This window comes from Aquila chrysaetos, chromosome 25 (genome assembly GCF_900496995.4).
Source record: "Aquila chrysaetos chrysaetos chromosome 25, bAquChr1.4, whole genome shotgun sequence".
Taxonomy (NCBI): domain Eukaryota; kingdom Metazoa; phylum Chordata; class Aves; order Accipitriformes; family Accipitridae; genus Aquila; species Aquila chrysaetos.
Window position 1 is genome coordinate 2,471,273 of NC_044028.1, and position 16,831 is coordinate 2,488,103.

Below are 16,831 nucleotides of genomic sequence, written 5' to 3' on the forward strand. Positions count from 1 at the left end.
CATTCTTGTAAGCAGCAGGTGGTTTTGGTCACTGACCTCCACGAATCATCAGATCCTTTCCCACCTCCTCATCTCTAACCTGCCTCTCAGACAACAGCTGCTTTGCCAGGGACTTCCCAGGCTCTGGCTGCTTCTGGAAACTCCCTTCAAAAAAAGAAGAGGAGAGCAGTTATAACCAAACGGGGTGGAGGAGAAGGGAGGGCACACAGAAGGACTCTTCACACCTGCCTTGCACTGCCTGTCCTCCTTCCGCAGGAGAAGATCCAAAGGGAAAGCATCCCCAGCTCACATCAGTCAATAAAGCAGCCTCTCAAGAGTGGAGTGGGGGGCAGGAAGGAGGTGACAGGCCCCCAGATCACGCTTAGTGATTCTGCCCCTCAGCATCACTGTATAGCCCAAATAATGTTTCTCTCTACCCCATTCACAGGGTCCTTCCCTCTCCCACCCCTCCCTTTCCACCTAGGAGGGAGAACAAGCTTTCAGCTCACACAGCTGCACTAATAGGCAGGAGCTACAATGATCAGGCAGCGACCACTTCCCTGATACTTTAACACAAAGTCCTCCCCCAAGGATTTGTTGCTTAACACAGCAGGAATGAAAGGGTTACGTTTAAAAGGGTGAAATGAAAGAAGGGGGAAAAACATCCCACGACTGAGGAATGTCAAACTGTCACAACGGCATCAACCGTTTCCTCAGCAAGTCTGAGACTCGGCGTGTGTAGAATCGCCGTGTCTGGGAAAAAAAATAATCTGTCAGAGTAAATGGTTCCATCTTCAGAAAAGAGCTTGGAAGAGCAGCTTGGCACAGAAGCTTTAAATTGTTTTCTGCTGTTTCTAAACCCAGGCTCTCAGAAGAGATCAAAAGGCAACCCACCTTCCCTCGAGAGCATCCCATCCCAACAGCCGTGTCATGGTTTTGCAGCCTTTGACAGAGGAATCTGCCTGTTCACAATCTCTCCATCTCAGAGACACCAATTAGTTTCCACCCTACAAACGCTTTGGTTGTAGGCTGCACAGCTTCTCTCCTGCATCGGGATCGGAGCTGGGGCCTCAACACTGCTGCAAGTGACAGCCTGAGTCAGAATTTGACCTGTCTCAAATCTGGCGCAGGTTTCTGGCTTTGGGTTGTTTGCCTGTTACTCAATCAAAACAAGCAGCAGAAATCACTGTTACCTGATTGCAACCAAGCAGAAGTTGCATAACGAGCAGGTAAACTTTTCCTCTCTTGCATCTCTTCCATTTCAAAGGACAGAACCATCCTCCTACCCTGTTCCTTCCAGCTCTGGTACCCAAAACCCTTCCTCTGAGGCTACCTCTCTCAAAAAGGTTTCCTCACTTTGGACTGCAGAAGCATTTTGGTGTCTCCTCCCTGCTTCTGCCACTGCCAGGTGTTCCCATTCACCTCTCCTACTTGGAAAAGTGCGGAATCCAGTTCCTCCCTATTTTCTGTCATCCCGCTTTCCCTCATCAGCATGCAATCTCAGCTTCATCCTCTGGCTTACGCATCCTCACTCTCCCTTTCTCCCTGCAGCCCATAGGTTTCAATCATTTCCACACTGAAACTCACCTGACCCTGAATCGGACACTTGCTCCTCACCTCTTACTGCTCTCATTGTCCCGAATCAGGTCACCCAGCCACCAGAAGGTCTCATACGTTTGAGTCGCTCTTTGCCCTCCTCTGCCTCATCACCCCCTTACCAACTCCCACCCATCCAGCCACCACCTGCTCCCTTCCCATCGAACACACCACCACCCAACGGGACACCATTTGGTCCCAGATGTGGCATATTTATAATCCCAAAGCCGTGATCAGAAAGCGGCAGCCTCCACCGAACACACGGCGGAGAACGCTAATCAGTTTTTCATAAGGAAACTGCAAACCGAGCTACGGGAAACTCAGCAGTCTGGATTTACACACGGGGGAATATCGGAATCGCTTTCATTTTGACTGAAAGAGTCATAACCCTGCATTTCACCGAGAGCTGAAACCAAACTAGAAACAGAGCACGTGTCAAAACCATACAAAACTACAACTTCTGCATGGTTTTGATGCAAAATAATCTAAGCAGGCTGGCAGCCTACAAATCCTAACGATTTTGTGGACAAATCTGGGGCAAGTTTAGAATTTGTAACATAGTGTGTTATATGTCAGTTTAGGTTTCACTGTGAATATTTTTTAAGTGGAACACTAGTGGGCTCTGAGCACGGCTCTCAGCATTACTTGCCAAAGCGAGAGCCAAACGAGCACAGCTGAGGTTGGAAACTGGTTTCACCGTTAACCATTTTAAGGTCATGTCCGTTCTAGGTCCCGACTGGTAGCGTTGGCACCCAAGGAGGTCATCTCTCTCCAGTCCTACGTAAGATGCTAAAGACCTGCTTCTGCGTAAGACAAGGAGTTCCTCTCTTGCACAGTTAGCTCACAACATCTACCTTGAAGAAAAAGGACGACTGGCTCCAACCAGCTCTGCTGACAGGTACCAGCCTCGTGGTGGGAGCAACCTCCCCTTCCAGCTCCGCCAACACGGGAGCCCCAACATCACCCAACTCCATGCCAGCTGCCAACCCCAGGGTCCCCGTCCCACCAGCAAAGCGAGAGTCGAAAACAAAAGGCGCTTCCCATTTCGCATCTCCCTCGTCCCCTCAGCTTTGGCTACGCAACCACGTGCCCCCCAACAGCCAAAATGAAGCAGCCCTTTGGTAAAAGGCAGGCAGGGCTCCTCAGCACAACTGCTGCAGCCCTGCCTGGCCGGGCCGGGGTCTGCACCCAGGAGCTGGGGCAAAACACCCCGCAGCCCCCCGTCCCGCAAAACGAAATTCACCACGGAGTGCGTAAGACGGTCACGGGCCTCCTCTCCCACCACGGCGGGACCTCGCACCGCAGCGCCAGCACGGACCCCACGGGAGGGCGAGCACCCGCCGGCGGGGGGGCTCACCCCTTCCCCGTGGCAGGGGCTCCCGCCCGCCCCACCTGAGGCTTTGCAGCGCGGAAAGGCCACGAGGGACGGGACGGGGCAACGCCAGGACTTCACGGGGTTCGGCGTGGCGACGAGCCCGGCCGCCCCACCGCAGCCCGGGGCTCGGCCGGGCCCCCCACCCGCTCCCCGGGCGGCGGAGAGAGAAAGAGGCGCGGGGCAGCCAGCGCCCGGAGACTCACAGTAAAGCAGGGCTATGGATCGCAGCAGCACGATGCGGGTCAGCCAGAAGGTGCCCGGCGACGGCAGCGGCGACCCGACCCCGCTGCCCGCCGGCCCCGCCACGACCCGCTCCGGGGCCCCGCGGGCGCCGTCGCCCGCCGCCGCCCGCCTCTGCCTCAGCGCCGCGCTGGGCGCCGCCATGTCGGAGCCCGCAGCGAGCATGCGTGCGGCCGGCCCGGCCCGGGCCCGCCCTCCCGTCCACCACCCCCGCCGCGACGCGGGCTGCCGCCGCCGGGCTGTGAGGGCTGAGGCGAGGCGGGCTGAGGCGCTGATGGCGGGGAGGCTGTCCCGGGTCGGCCGTGTCACTACAGCCGCGGTTTCTGTGGAAAAAATGGCGTCTCTACGCCTCGGCCCCAGAGAGAGACCTTTGGAAAAGGGCGAGGAAGTGCAAAGTTAAGGGGAAAAAAGAAAGAAAGAAAAAAACACCACAAAAACGGAAAGAAATGGAAGGAGTTGGCTGCAAAACCCCTTCGCCCACCTCCCGCCCAAGGAGGGCAGGGCCCTCTCTGGAGCCATGTCCGCTGGCACGGGCAGGGTCTGGCCGCAGCCCCTTCACCTCACCCTGCCGTCCCCGGGCTCCGTCCCTGAGGAATAATTTTTAAGTTCAATTCCTCAGGCTTTCGATATTTGGCACTTCTGACGCTGCCGTGATTTCTACTTCATAGTACTCCATAGCCGCCAAGCACTTGACTCCGCGTTGAGTTCATAAACGCTGGTTTTTAGCAAAACCACGCTAATAAAGCGGCCTCGGCGGTCATCAGCGAGTTTAGGCGTGCGTTGTGCTAAACACCGCCGTGCTAAACCGTTCGATGGTCTCTGAGAAAGTATCTGTTATCAGGTGTAACGTTATTCAATGCTTTTCAGACTGTAAAGCGGTCCCTTCTAAATGCCTCTTTTGTTTTTCCAGTTTCCCATCACCGCTGCTTGCATTGTTCTCCTTAGAAAAAAAACCTACATAATGGTGCATTGTATAGGGAAAGAAAAATAAGCTATTTGTTAAAGGCCTCTGGTATACTGCAGTTTCACTCTCCCTTTGGATTAGCCACAAGGGTTGGCTAGATAAATTTAAAGAGATGTAAGCTAATGGTTTCCTTTGTGAGGTCTTTATGAAACTTTTACAGCAAATTCCACATTAAATGGAAATGTCTGTAAAACAAACTGGATAATTGAGGAAATTACTGAGGAAAAGAGGAGGGTTTAGGCTAAAGATTTAGCAAAAAAAAAAAAAAAAGGAATAATTGGAGCTGGGAAGGGAACACTGCACTGGGTCGGTTTTCACTGCTGAAGATCGCTCTGAGATCTGCCAGATGCACAAGTTGGGACGGTAGCAGGAATGAACACCAAACTCAGCCGACCCGAGCTCGAGGGACATCGTGTGTCAATAGCACCTTCCAACAATACGAGCTGCAAAGTTTTAAGTCTATTAAATGGCAGAAAAATGTTGTTACTCTACAGGACCGATCCAACTCTCATAAAAGGCAATGGAAGCCTTTCCTTCAGCTTTACTGGAAGATGGTTCAAGCTATGAAGGAAAACGTGCAATAAAACAGCAGATTAGAACATCAAATGACCTCTCTGTTCTGAGTTCCTGCTGGTATGCAGCTTTGTGTGGATCATCACCTGCGTTGGGTTTTCTGCTCACTTACCTACCTACTGTCAGCTTTTATCTTCATGTCGCAATTTTCCCTCGCATTCCCTCTTTTCAAAGTAAGGTCTCAGAAAAGAAAACAATGTAAAAACCAAGCAAGTAACGCAAACAAGATATTTAAGAGCGAGGCTCTGAGCCTTAAAAGTCTCAAAGGGAAAGCGATTCATAAATGTCAGGCTGGCAGGCAGGCGCTGAGGCATCATTGATGCAGATCTTCATTCAACAAAATGCGCGCCGCCACGTCCCCCCGCCCGACCCTATTTTGCTGTGTTCCAAACAGCTGCAAAAGTGACAGAGAAACAAGCATTTACTGTCACAGCACCCAGCAGCTGTCCCCACCAGCACCTCAACCCTGCTGTCCCTGGCACCCTAAATTACTCTGTGTTCATTCAGGTCTAGTCTTTCGCCCCTCTGGCTGCCAGGAATTGGGTTTAAATAAAACAGAGAAAGTGAATGTGTGCAGAAATAACTATTTTGTAAAGCAGCATTAACATTTGGGGACTCCTCTAAAGAAAACATACATTCAATTATGTATAATGCAGTTACACACAATCCTGCTGAGCGTTCAGCTGCGTTCACTAAATGGGAGGTGGGGATCTCGCAAAGAATTTGGGAGCTTCCTTCTACTAGTTAAGATTTTTCCAGCGGTAATATTTTTTCCATTAAAGTCCCTGATCCTTCCCTATGGAAATCTGATCTTTAACTCCAGGGTTAGCAGGATTAAGGCTGAAAAGGATTTTCAGAGGAAGAATTACCTTTATTCCTCCTGTATTTGTACAGCATCTGAAATGAGGCGGTGCTGATTCAGAAGAGGGATTCCTACGCAGTGCCATAGGACAAACAATTAATAATCACAGTAATCATAATTAATAGAATTGTGCTTCTCCATTATTTTGAAAAGATGCTGTCCAGCCTGTGCTGTGCAGGAGGAAAGAAGAGATCCTTTGCCAGTGTCTCACCTGGCCTTTAACGTGTAACGCATACCTGTGTGTTGTTGATCCCGCAAAAGCAAATTTTGTTTTGTTGCTGGTATCTTAGAATATTTGAACAGAATTACACTGGTTTTGGTCTTTACACATGCATGTTTTCTGAGACCGAAAGAGAAGGCCGTCCATTTCGGGTTTGCAATTGCTTTCACCTCTGGGTCCTTGGCTGTCAGCACAATGGTGTGCAACTTCAGGCTGGGAAAGCTGCAAGATAAAAACACAGAACAAGCCACTAGTTAACTTTTTCAACTGGGATATTAAAGAACTAATAATCATAAAAGGACTTGTTAGTAAAGGCTATTTTATTTTAGCAGAAATGCACTTGTTAGTAAAGGCTATTTTATTTTAGCAGAAATTCCACACCAGGCCCAATGTAACATGTAAAGATTTTCATGAAGCCCTCACTGCCTTTGACTCACGCTGAAGTCAAAGCTTTCTAAAAATAAATGGCCTTTTTCTCTGATATCTGCGGCCATAATGAAACCTAGAAAAGGGCTCAGGAATTCCATGCTCTGCTCTCTGCTTGCGTTTCAAGCAGGAGAGAGGTCAGTGGAGTCCTGCCCAGTGCAGGTGTGCAGAGTTTCTTGTATCAACGCCAGGTAAATGTTCCTGGGTTGGAAAAGAGCTGCTGGGGGACGTGTTCCTCCATTGTTCACCCTGCAGCTGCCAAACTATTCCTGTCCAGAAAAAAGGAGGGATGCTGGAGCTAGGCACCCCATTAACACAGTAAAAACTAATATTAAACTAATATTTAAGCCTCTCTCTTTCCCCCCTGTTCTCAGCAGACTGCAGCAGCTGTGCAAGGGGTGCAAGCTTGCATCCACTCATGGTGGTGGGAGCCTCGACTCCCCAGCTCTTCACAATCCATGGAAACAGCTCTAATGCCAGGCTTTGCATGAGGCTGTGCAATAAAAACTTGTTCTTGCTGTGGTGGGAGCACACAGTGACTTTCATGACAGCACACAGTAATTTTTCACTCCTGCTGTGCAGGTGAAAACAAGAATTTCAAGAGCACGGCTAAGCACAGTGGTAGGAGCTGTGGAAATGCCGAGGACTAAATACCCCAGGTGTTAATTAAAATTTGCAAAAAGGTTCTGTCTCTCTCCTGAATTTTTCAGAGCAGCGAGGCTCATTTCGTGTGAACAGAGGACAAATTTTGGACCTAAACTGATCTGCAAGCAGCTGAGCCATGTAAGTTTAGCCTTAAAATTGCATGAGTAGGACAGGTTATGTGCTGGGGCCTTCACAAGCACACAGTGTAGAATTGGACCCATCACTACAGTTCATCTTGAGAGCAAAGCTTTTCAGCTCTTCTGCTGCTATTTCAATTGAAATTAGTTGAAAGTTACCACAGGTCTTTTTTTTCCTTTCTTTTCAAATATCAGGAGCTTTCCTGAAAAGGACTGAACATTGTTTCACAGCAATCTCCGAGTTGCCACTGAACTGCTGTATCCTCTGGGCAGAGCATTAATCCTGCAGATGTCAGAGGCTTACTTTAACACCACGCATAGGTTACTCTTATCTGATCAGGGGTGGTTTTTTCTTCCCCTGTACGGCTCTTTCTATTTGCTCTTTGAAATTCCCATGTAAAATCAGCTCGCAGTTCAAAGGTAGCCATTTTTTGAAAAATGATAACTTTACCACTCGATCAGATTAAGCGATAGAGCCCACCTTTGGGCTGGGCCTCCACCCAGCCAGGGAAGGAGTGCAGTACGTACACGCGTTACAGAGCATATCCCCTCGCGTGCAGCGGTTCCCATGTGCTCTCATGCTCTGAAAACGCCTTCCCTGTCTTCTACAGAAGATGAAATTTCTCCTCCCTGACATTAGTGGGGCTCTGACTGCTCTGAAGCCAATGGACTCACACACTTATTCCTGCATAACAAATAGGCATGGCAGAGAGGAACCAGGACAGGAGGTCAAGCCACCTCTGTCTCGTGGGGATTCTGAGGGTTCCCAGGTGACAAGTGACAATGTGATGGAGCCAAGCATGCAGACCTTGTATTTAGTGCCTGATACCCAGCAACACTGGTGTGAGCTCGCCAGGAACTTTATTGGAGACCATGTCAGACTTTAAAGAAAATGAAGCAGTGTTACCAATATTGACAGGCAGCTGGTGGACCTCTGCTGTGCCCGCTCTCTGTCAGGAACAGCCAGCTCTGTTCCACAAACCCTCTTTAAACGTAGCCCGCTTGGGTGCACTCTTTAAGGCTCCATTGGGCAACGGGAATCTCGGTTCTTCCCTCCCAGATCTACACCCTTTTCCTGGAAATCCCAATGTCAGGGCCCACCCTGCAGAGGTCTGGGTCAAGACAGAGAAGCGTTAGGCCGGGTCTAGATGACGCATCATGCAGGATCACTGCAAGACCTGCCCTGCAGCTCCATCACTTGCCCATCCCTGTGCAAACATCACTGTTACTTTGTCCTACAAAAATTTGAACGAGACCCTGTAAGACAAATGATGCCACTTGAACCCACTTCTTGTCCTAGCATAATCTTGTTCCATTTCATGGATGAGTGAACTTCTCAGGAAACGTGAACTACTGAAGTTTCCCAGCTGCTCCAGCTCCCTCCTCTCCCTGTGTCATCTCAGCTTCTTGCACCCTTGCCCAGGTCGGATGGTCTAAAAGGCAGGGCAACACTGGTCCCTCCACCAGCTCGGCTGAGAACTGATGCTCAGAGATATGAAATGGTTTGTGCAAGATCACAAAACCAGACGTGAAGCAGGACACGCACCCCGCTGTGGTTCCAGGCACTACCTCTTTCCCGTGCCCATCTCCAGAGTGAGAGGAAGCGACTACCAGAAGTTGTCCTCTTCCTTCTACCTGCTTTGGACAAAGAGGAATTCAAGTGTGTGGGCTGAGAAATGCAATTCCCTGCCTTGGGCAGAGCTGGGGAGCCGTGAAAGGCAGCAGCATGCAAGGGGGGGGGAAAAGCAATGTCTCCAATTCCTGCTGTCCTTGGGGGCTTCTTCTGCAGGAATTTGACTTGTAGTTGAAGACAGGGATCAGAAAATAGGGACTCTTGTTTTCATTCCTACCTCCGTGGGCTTGCCCCAAAGCTCTGAGTGTCCCACAAATCCCTTCTCAGCCTCAGTCACGCAATGAGGTTCACTCTTCTGAGGAAGGTGCTCCGCAGGAGAGGCTGTCTTTGAAATGATACACTAAAAATAGTGATTATTGCTTTGACTCGGTCACCTCTAAAATGGATGAAATACAATTTACCTGACTCACAGTATTTTAATAAGGTAAACTTCTTAAAGAGCTATGAGAACCCAAAGAGACAGGCATTATAGAAATGTTATGTCAATCATATGTCACATGAGGAGGAAAAAAAAAAAAAGTTTTGCCAAGTGTCCAACAGCACTGCAAAGCCACTGGTCCAAAGCCCAAGGAAAACAGAAACTTGTCCACAATCTCGTTAAGCTTTGGATTGGGCCCTGGAAGAAAAGTTCAATTAATCCTCACTTGCAAGTTCAACACATATAGTATGCCTTGAGCCTTGAAGTCAGTATTTTTTAAAATGACGCTTTGTAAAATTATATTTAAAAAAACCCCAAACAACCTTTGTCCAAAGGTAACTCACTTTGTGACTCTACAAACTAAAAGTTGAAATCTTGAGAAATTACTAATAAGGAAATGAGAGAATTTTTAAATAAAATAAAATCCCACTTTGCACTTTAACGGAATATATTAATTTTCACACAGAAGGCATACGGACATTCAGGCACGTTTAAACAGTGTTACATTTAAATTCAAAGTGTACACTTTATTTCAAGGTGATTATACACTGCAGTAATTAAACAAAATGCTCTCAACCCCCCCCCCACGCTCCTGTTAGTTTTTAAACGCTGGAATGCTTGAAGCACTCACACAATTTCTATTTTTTTTCCTGTAAATCTTGTACTTGACCCTCTTTTTCCGGGGGGTTAGCGGGGCTGGGGGGAAGCAGCGGATAAAACTGGAATTTGGGGAGTTGCTTTTTTCCAGTCGCAATTAGAAGGCTGGATTCCGCAGATAATTAGAATCAAATGCTTCAAATAAATGCTGCAAAACCAGGGCTCGCTTGGAGAGGGGCAGCCCTCCGGATCGAGCAGGCAGATGGTTTAAAAAAAAAAAAAAGGGGGGATTTTGCTGAGGGGCCCGAGGCGCGCAGCCCCGCACCGGGGTCTCCTGCAGCCGGAGCTGACGGCGGAGATTTTGCAGGGAATCCCCCCCCCCCGCCCCAGACCCCCAGGCTCACCCCCGAGGTGCCGCATTCTCCTCCGGACGGTGCAAAGCCGCCGGCCTCGGGCGGGACGCGGCCAGGGCAGCCCGGGGAGGGTCCCCGGTGCCCGGGGACCGAGCCCGGTGGTGGGAAGGCTGCGGGGAGAGAGGAGAGGTGAGACGGGGCCAGGGGAGGTGGAGGGGCACGGAGGGGCTCGTTTCGGTTCTTTCCAGCCATCCACCGCTTTCCTCCGTTATTTGCCCCGTTGGAGAGAGCGGGGAGCGCACGGCGGCCCCGGGGACACCGGGGCTCGGCTGCCGGAGGGCTGCACCGGCTGCGGGGGCACACGGGCAGCTCCGACCCCGCTTGCAAACGGTGTTTCTGCCGCGTACCGGCCTCCCCAGAAGCTCCCCCCTCGGAAAAGGGGTTCAGAAAGTAACCAGCTATCCCCAGGGCACGAACCGCCCGGTGCGTCCCGCCGTACCGGAGCTCCGGGGAGGCGGCTGCTGTCGCCCCATCCCGGAGCCGCTCCGCACCTCTTTACCGCGCCGGCCCCGTCCCCCGGGGCTTGGAAAAGGTTCTCAGCAACCCACCGCCGAGCCCCTCAACGCCGGAGACCGTCCCGCTGCTCCCCACCCTCCCCTAAGACGGGGGGGTCTCCCTCCGCACACCGGGGGTATAAAACTCATCCCCGCCGTCGGGGGGGTCCCCCGCTAGTACCGTGGTGCGGCGAAGCCCCCCCCCCCCCGGACAATTTACAGCGGCAAAAATAGGGGGGGAAGCCCACATATGCCGAGAGAGGGCCCGTTCGGCAGCCGGGCCGCCTCCAGCCGCCCGCCCCGGGCAGCGGCGGGTCCGATCGGCGGAACGGCGGGAGTGCGGCGGGAGGGCGGACAGCGCGGCCCCGGGTAGAGAGGCGCCCCGCCCCTTATGTAAATGACCCTTCCCGCTCCGCCAATGGGAAGCGGCGGAGGAGGAGGAGCCGTTTGCCCTCCCCTTAAAGTAACTTGTTGCCAGGGGCCGAGTTTCGCACTGGACGTGGAGCGCGGCGGCGGGCCGGGCGCGGGGCGCGGAGCGGCGCGGAGGGGAGCGGGGCGCCGGGACGGCAGCAGGACTGGTTTTGGTTGTGTTTTTTTGATTTTTTCGGCTGATTTTTACGCGTTTGTGTCTTTTATTTTTATTCTTCTAGATTTTTTCATTTTTTTAATTTTTTTTTTTTTTTCTTTCTTTCTTGCTCTTCGAGCGCCCGCGGAGGGGTGCGCGGTCCCCGCCGCTCCAGCCCGGGCACATCCTCACCCTCGGGGCGGTTCTGCCCCTCGCTCCCTTTCCCTCCCCCTCCCTCCCCCCCCCCCCCCCCCCCCCCCCAACCCCAACCCCATCCCCATCCCTCCCGCGGCCACCAATGCTCAACATGACCGAGGAGCACGACAAAACGCTGGAGGCTCCCTGCAGCCCCGCGGGTACCACCAGCTCCATGTCCCACGTGGACTCGGACTCCGACTCGCCTCTCTCCCCCGCCGGTTCCGAGGGTCTGGGTTGCCCCCCCGCTCCCGCTCCGCGCCCTCCCGGTACCGCTCCGTTGGGAGCGAAGGTAGACGCGGCCGAGGTGGACGAACGTTTCCCCGCCTGCATCCGCGATGCCGTCTCGCAGGTGCTGAAGGGTTACGACTGGAGCCTGGTGCCCATGCCCGTCCGCGGCAACGGATCGCTCAAGGCCAAACCTCACGTCAAGCGGCCCATGAACGCCTTCATGGTGTGGGCGCAGGCCGCCCGCAGGAAACTGGCCGACCAGTACCCGCATCTGCACAACGCCGAGCTCAGCAAGACCCTGGGCAAGCTTTGGCGGTGAGTCCCGGACCCCGCAGCCCCCCGAACCCCCCTTTCCCCCGACCCGCAACGGGGCTGCGCTGGCGGGTCCCCCCCGGGGTGCCTGGGGATGCGACGGGGACTTTGCCTCGAGGGGTGCGCGGCTGAAGTCCCTGTCCCACCGCTTACTTAATTTTTTTTTGTTAATACTACTATTTTTTTGGCCGTCCGTGCCCGCAGGGGGATTCTTAAAGCGTTTCTAACTGAAGTGCAAAAATCCCCCAGAGCCTGTGGGTTCGCTGCAGAGGACCGAAAAAGCCCCCCGTGCAGGGGCCGGGGCACCCACGGCCGCAGCGCTGCCCGCGGGTCCTGCCCCAGCGCTGTGTCGCGGGTGGATTGTTCCCTGCTCCATCACCGCGATGTGCAGCGTGGGCCCTTTCCTCTCCCGTGTCCCTGTCCCCAGGAGACTGAGACTTTTTTTTTAATTGCTTCTCTTGTAATGGCTTTTTCTAAAAGTTTTTTTTCCCTGGCTTGCTTGCTTGTTGCTTAACAAGCTATAAAACCAAACAAGCCGATTTTTAGCAGTTATTTTAATCTGCTTCCTAATTTCCCTTCTTATCTGCGTGCTGGCATGCTCAGCGCTGCCCACCGATGCAAATATTTTTTTTTTCCTGGGCGGCATCTGAGTGTGCTCTGCTTTCCAAGGCTCTGTGACGAGCCATGTTTTACCGTGTGGTATATTTGGTCATGTCTGGTTGTACCAAACTTGCATCTTTCCTGCCTGTTTGGGCCAGCGATGCTCCCGCTGCGGTTTGAGACTCTCCAAGAGTTTGCAAAGAGAGGTCTGGGTGGGGGAGAGTTTTGAAAGAAATAATCCCGTCGCTGTTGCCTTCGTGGTTTCTTTGTAAGCACCAAACAAAGCTGGAAGTGGGCAGCGTTGTTTGTTGCGGTGAGGGGGTGGCATTTGTAGGACAAACATAGGAATAATATTTGGCAAAGGCATTTAAAATGGGGCAGGGGGATTTTGTTTTGTCCGGTTGTAGGTATCCATGGCGGTCGGTGTCTTCTGAACCTCTATAGTTGGTATTTTAATACATTTTTGCACCATAGTTTAGCTCTTTTTTGCCACAGTGAATTCGTTTTGTGATTAACTTTCTGGTTGCTCAAATCAGTGTATGGGAAGTGGGGATGTGAGCCTGAAAATAGGCTGAAAACTTCTAAGGGAAAGATGTTAATTTTGGATTATTTTCTTTGTCCCCTTCTTCCTTCTTTAAAAAAAAAAAAAAATCCATCCTAAACCAGTTTGTTAAGCGAAAATGAGAAACGTCCCTTTGTGGAAGAAGCTGAGCGGCTCAGGGTCCAGCACAAAAAGGATCACCCGGATTATAAATACCAGCCACGGAGGAGGAAAAGTGTAAAAGCTGGGCAGAGCGACTCCGACTCTGGAGCTGAGCTCAGCCACCATGCTGGCACGCAGATCTACAAAGCGGACAGCGGGCTGGGAGGCATGGCCGATTCCCACCATCATGGTGATCACACAGGTAAAAGACCCCCACAGGCAAAAAAAAAAATCTGCCGGTCCCGGGTGCGTTGGTTTGGGACATGAACCAGCTGGTGGGCACGAGCTCATCTGCCCCCCGGATGAATATCAGTGGGATTGGGGCCATCTAAAAGCAGGAGTCGTTGCCCTCAGAGCTGGGGTTTTGCACCAGGTTGTGAACGTGGCCACTGTTTTCTGTAGTAAAAGCTTATAAAGCCGACTGTGCGATAGGAAATCCCCAAAGCGCAGGGATCCCGGTTTCCCAGCTGGCCCGGGAGCAGGGAGAATTAATTGCGAGCTAATAAGGGTTAATAAACCTTTGGCCACGCGAAGGGTGCCTGGGGGAGCGGGTCCTGGAGAGGCAGCTTCCCCCCGAAGCTCCCCGCTTCTCAGCGGCGCTGCGAATTGGCACGGGGCGCGTGTTGACAGATTCCAGGAGGATTGCGAACGTCCTGCAGCTTTAGACGCGTCTGCGCTCTCGCCCAGCCTGGCTGGGGATCCCGGCTTCTCTGCCTCCGGGAGAGCCGGCCTGGCTTCAGGCTGCCCGCGGGGAGGAGGCTGATCGGGTCCCTCCAAATCCACCCCCCTGGTTCCGCTTCCCAGGCGAGGGGGAGTTTGTGGAACCGGGGGTGTCCCGCCGTGTCCCAGAGCGATCCCGATGGGCACAGCGCGCTCCCCGGCCTCTCCTCCCCGCTGCGAACCATCACCCACGCGGGTGGCTTACCCTGGACGAGGACATCGTCCCTGGCATGGTCGCAGGGGGCCATCAGCCACCTCCAACACGGGGCTGTAGATTTAAATCCCCCTTCCCCTCTTGCAATAAGAGGGGGGCGAAACACGCATTTTTTTTTTTTTTAATCGTTCATGAAGGAGTTGGGTGTTTTGTGGCCGCTCTTGTTAAAGCCTTGCTGTCCCTTCGTCCCCAGGCCAGACCCACGGGCCACCCACCCCACCCACCACCCCCAAAACCGACCTCCACCACGGCAGCAAGCAGGAGCTGAAGCACGAGGGCCGCCGCCTCGTGGAGAGCGGCCGCCAGAACATCGACTTCAGCAACGTGGACATCTCGGAGCTGAGCAGCGAGGTCATCAACAACATGGAGACCTTCGACGTGCACGAGTTCGACCAGTACCTGCCACTCAACGGCCACGCCGCCATGCCGGCCGACCACGGCCCCAACGCCGCTGCCGGCTCCTACGGCGCGTCCTACTCCCACTCGGCCGCGGGCACCGGCGGGACCAACCAGGTCTGGACTCACAAAAGCCCGGCCTCGGCGTCGCCGTCCTCCGCCGACTCGGGCCAGCAAAGGCCGCACATCAAAACGGAGCAGCTGAGCCCCAGCCACTACAGCGACCAGTCCCACGGCTCCCCCGCGCACTCCGACTACGGCTCCTACAGCGCCCAGGCTTGTGCCACCACCGCCTCCACCGCCACGGCCGCCGCCTCCTTCTCCAGCTCCCAGTGCGACTACACGGACCTCCAGAGCTCCAACTACTACAACCCTTACCCCGGCTACCCCTCCAGCATTTACCAGTATCCCTATTTCCACTCCTCCCGCCGTCCCTACGCGACGCCCATCCTCAACGGCTTGTCCATCCCGCCGGCCCACAGCCCCACCGCTAACTGGGACCAGCCGGTCTATACGACCCTGACGAGGCCTTAAAGGATGCGCGGAGCCCCCGAGGGCTTCCCCGACATATGCACTAATGAAGGAATGAAGACGAAGAGCGTGGAGTGCCGCGATAGTTTCCGAAGTGCCTCCTGAGCCACTGGGAACTCTGCTCGTTGCGACTGGATGTCCCCTTGCTTCAAAACTCTCCAAAAGGACAGAGCTCTATTTTTCTTTAATTAATCCAACCTAAAAAAAAAAAAAAAATAATGAAAAAAAGAAAAAAAAAAAAAAAAAAAGGACCGGCGATTCCTTTTGAATAAATGAAGGACAAAACCATTCGACTCCTCTGTGAGGACTGAACTGAACTTACTCGTCGTGGAAGTTGACAAGTGCAAAAGTGGAGCAGGGGGGGGGGGGGGGAGGAGGGAGAAAAAAAGCTGTTCGAGACTTTAAGGGTCTATTGCAATGTGAGGAACGGACCAACCTTGAGGGCAAGAACTCACTCGGACCAACGCGGATGAAACCCGAAAACCCGGCTATTCCGTGTAACAATCTCGTGGGAACAAACGAGTCTGGTGGGACCAACCAATTAAATGTCTGAAGTGTTTGTTTTTTTTAGTCAAGAGTTCTTCTAAGCAAGGTTTGGCTGTAATTAACATTTTGTTTTGGTTTTTTGGAAGCTTAAAGTGTTTTTGTTTTTTGTTTCTTTTTTTTTTAAAGCTGTTAAATATGTATTTATGTTCTGTATTATTTTGTCTTTTAATTAATGAAGTAATTTTGTGCAAAAAGTAGAATTTTAAAAGATTTTAAAGATGGGGTGGGGAGGGAGCATAAAAATAGTGGAGATGATACAATAAAATGGTGTTATGAGTCTATAGATTTTCATTGGTTTTTGGGTTTTTTTCGTTTTGAACCGCTGCAGCAGTCGTGTTTGAGAGAGGGACTGAACGAATCTGCCCATCGCAGACCTGGTCACCAACAGGAAACTCAAACGGGAATGTAAAATACCAAGGGGGGGAGAAGTTACTAATTAAATTGGGAGGCTAAAACGATTGCAAAAAGGAGCAGGCGATTTTTCTGGCTACCTGCTTTCAGGCGTTAAAATTGGATTGAAGGCATTGCAGAGTCTTTGTACACTTTCAGAACCAGGACTACTTTAGAGGAGGATGTAATTTAATGAGAAATTTTCACCTTCTGCTTTAATTTTGGCTTCTAGGGACCAGATATCATCCATCAAGCTGTGAAACTAAAATCTTCTCCACTAAAAAATTTTTAGGTACTTAGTTTTAGACTAATATTTCATTGATATATTTCTACTTCTTCCATTGTATGCTGAGCATATAATAACCATCTATTTTATGGTAACTTGTGCCTTTAAAAACTTTGTAAATCTAAAAACACATTTCAGAGGTTATCATCTTTTTACCTTTTCTACGTTTCCTACTCTTTTTCTAAAAAATATTTTTTGCATATTTCCTTTTGGGGACGTGGGGGTGGGGGAAGATACAGAAAACTCATTTTTATGCAATCTATTTTTCTGTATAAAGTTTGAAAGACTTTGGCTGTTACTTATCTGTTCTCTTCACTAGCTTCTGACTAAGCAATGCTAACTTTTGTACAGATCAATTTGATAAAATTAAAAATTGCTTTTTATCAAGTACGTGTTATGTTTTCTTTCTGCTTGAGCCTATTTCTGTGCTGAAAAGAAACATGGAGAACAGCTTTGAAGGAAACAGGCTATTCAGAATAAACTGTTTTGACCAAGGTTTTCTGTTCTCCTAATACCTTGTTGTTTGTTGGGGGTTTTTTTTTGTTGTTATTTTCCCATGCTCCCTTTCCC

General features: G+C 51.5%; 3 protein-coding genes across 4 annotated transcripts in view; 1 reads left to right on the forward strand and 2 right to left on the reverse strand.

The window, feature by feature from the left end:
• LMF1 (lipase maturation factor 1) overlaps positions 1 to 3,353 on the reverse strand; it is a 205,963-nt gene extending 202,610 nt beyond the window's left edge. Inside the window, 1 exon segment of the mRNA XM_030001566.2 lies at positions 3,154 to 3,353. Coding sequence (XP_029857426.2) covers positions 3,154 to 3,334 — 181 coding nt within the window. The 5' untranslated portion in view covers positions 3,335 to 3,353.
• Positions 3,354 to 5,393: 2,040 nt separating this feature from the next.
• On the reverse strand, positions 5,394 to 10,892 carry LOC115335610. Of its 2 annotated transcripts, none has more exons than XM_030001568.1 (4): positions 10,070 to 10,892; positions 8,868 to 8,990; positions 8,564 to 8,652; positions 5,394 to 6,031 (listed from the first exon to the last, which is right to left on the reverse strand). In XM_030001568.1, exons 1-4 carry the CDS (start codon positions 10,268 to 10,270, stop codon positions 5,797 to 5,799), a joined length of 648 nt encoding a protein of 215 aa, XP_029857428.1. In that variant the 5' UTR covers positions 10,271 to 10,892; the 3' UTR covers positions 5,394 to 5,796. The 2 variants fall into 2 exon arrangements, with proteins under 2 accessions (XP_029857428.1, XP_029857427.1); XM_030001567.1 differs by having other exon boundaries at positions 8,564 to 8,655.
• Positions 10,893 to 11,104: 212 nt separating this feature from the next.
• On the forward strand, positions 11,105 to 16,648 carry SOX8 (SRY-box transcription factor 8). Its single transcript, XM_030001565.2, has 3 exons — positions 11,105 to 11,878; positions 13,142 to 13,380; positions 14,306 to 16,648. The coding sequence occupies exons 1-3, from the start codon at positions 11,436 to 11,438 to the stop codon at positions 15,040 to 15,042; spliced, it is 1,419 nt and encodes a 472-aa protein (XP_029857425.1). The 5' UTR covers positions 11,105 to 11,435; the 3' UTR covers positions 15,043 to 16,648.
• Positions 16,649 to 16,831: the final 183 nt, after the last annotated feature.

What these genes read in the sequence shown, in the direction of transcription:
- LOC115335610 (XM_030001567.1), bottom strand. Translation starts at nt 10,270, where the DNA reads ATGGCTGGAAAGAACCGAAACGAGCCCCTCCGTGCCCCTCCACCTCCC. An exon ending in GAGAATGCGGCACCTCGGGG is followed by an intron (nt 8,991 to 10,069) that starts GTGAGCCTGGGG and finishes CACTATTTTTAG; the next exon opens with TGTATCATTTCAAAGACAGC. An exon ending in TTTGGGGCAAGCCCACGGAG is followed by an intron (nt 8,656 to 8,867) that starts GTAGGAATGAAA and finishes CTTTGTCCAAAG; the next exon opens with CAGGTAGAAGGAAGAGGACA.
- SOX8 (XM_030001565.2), top strand. Translation starts at nt 11,436, where the DNA reads ATGCTCAACATGACCGAGGAGCACGACAAAACGCTGGAGGCTCCCTGC. An exon ending in ACCCTGGGCAAGCTTTGGCG is followed by an intron (nt 11,879 to 13,141) that starts GTGAGTCCCGGA and finishes ATCCTAAACCAG; the next exon opens with TTTGTTAAGCGAAAATGAGA. An exon ending in CCATCATGGTGATCACACAG is followed by an intron (nt 13,381 to 14,305) that starts GTAAAAGACCCC and finishes CTTCGTCCCCAG; the next exon opens with GCCAGACCCACGGGCCACCC.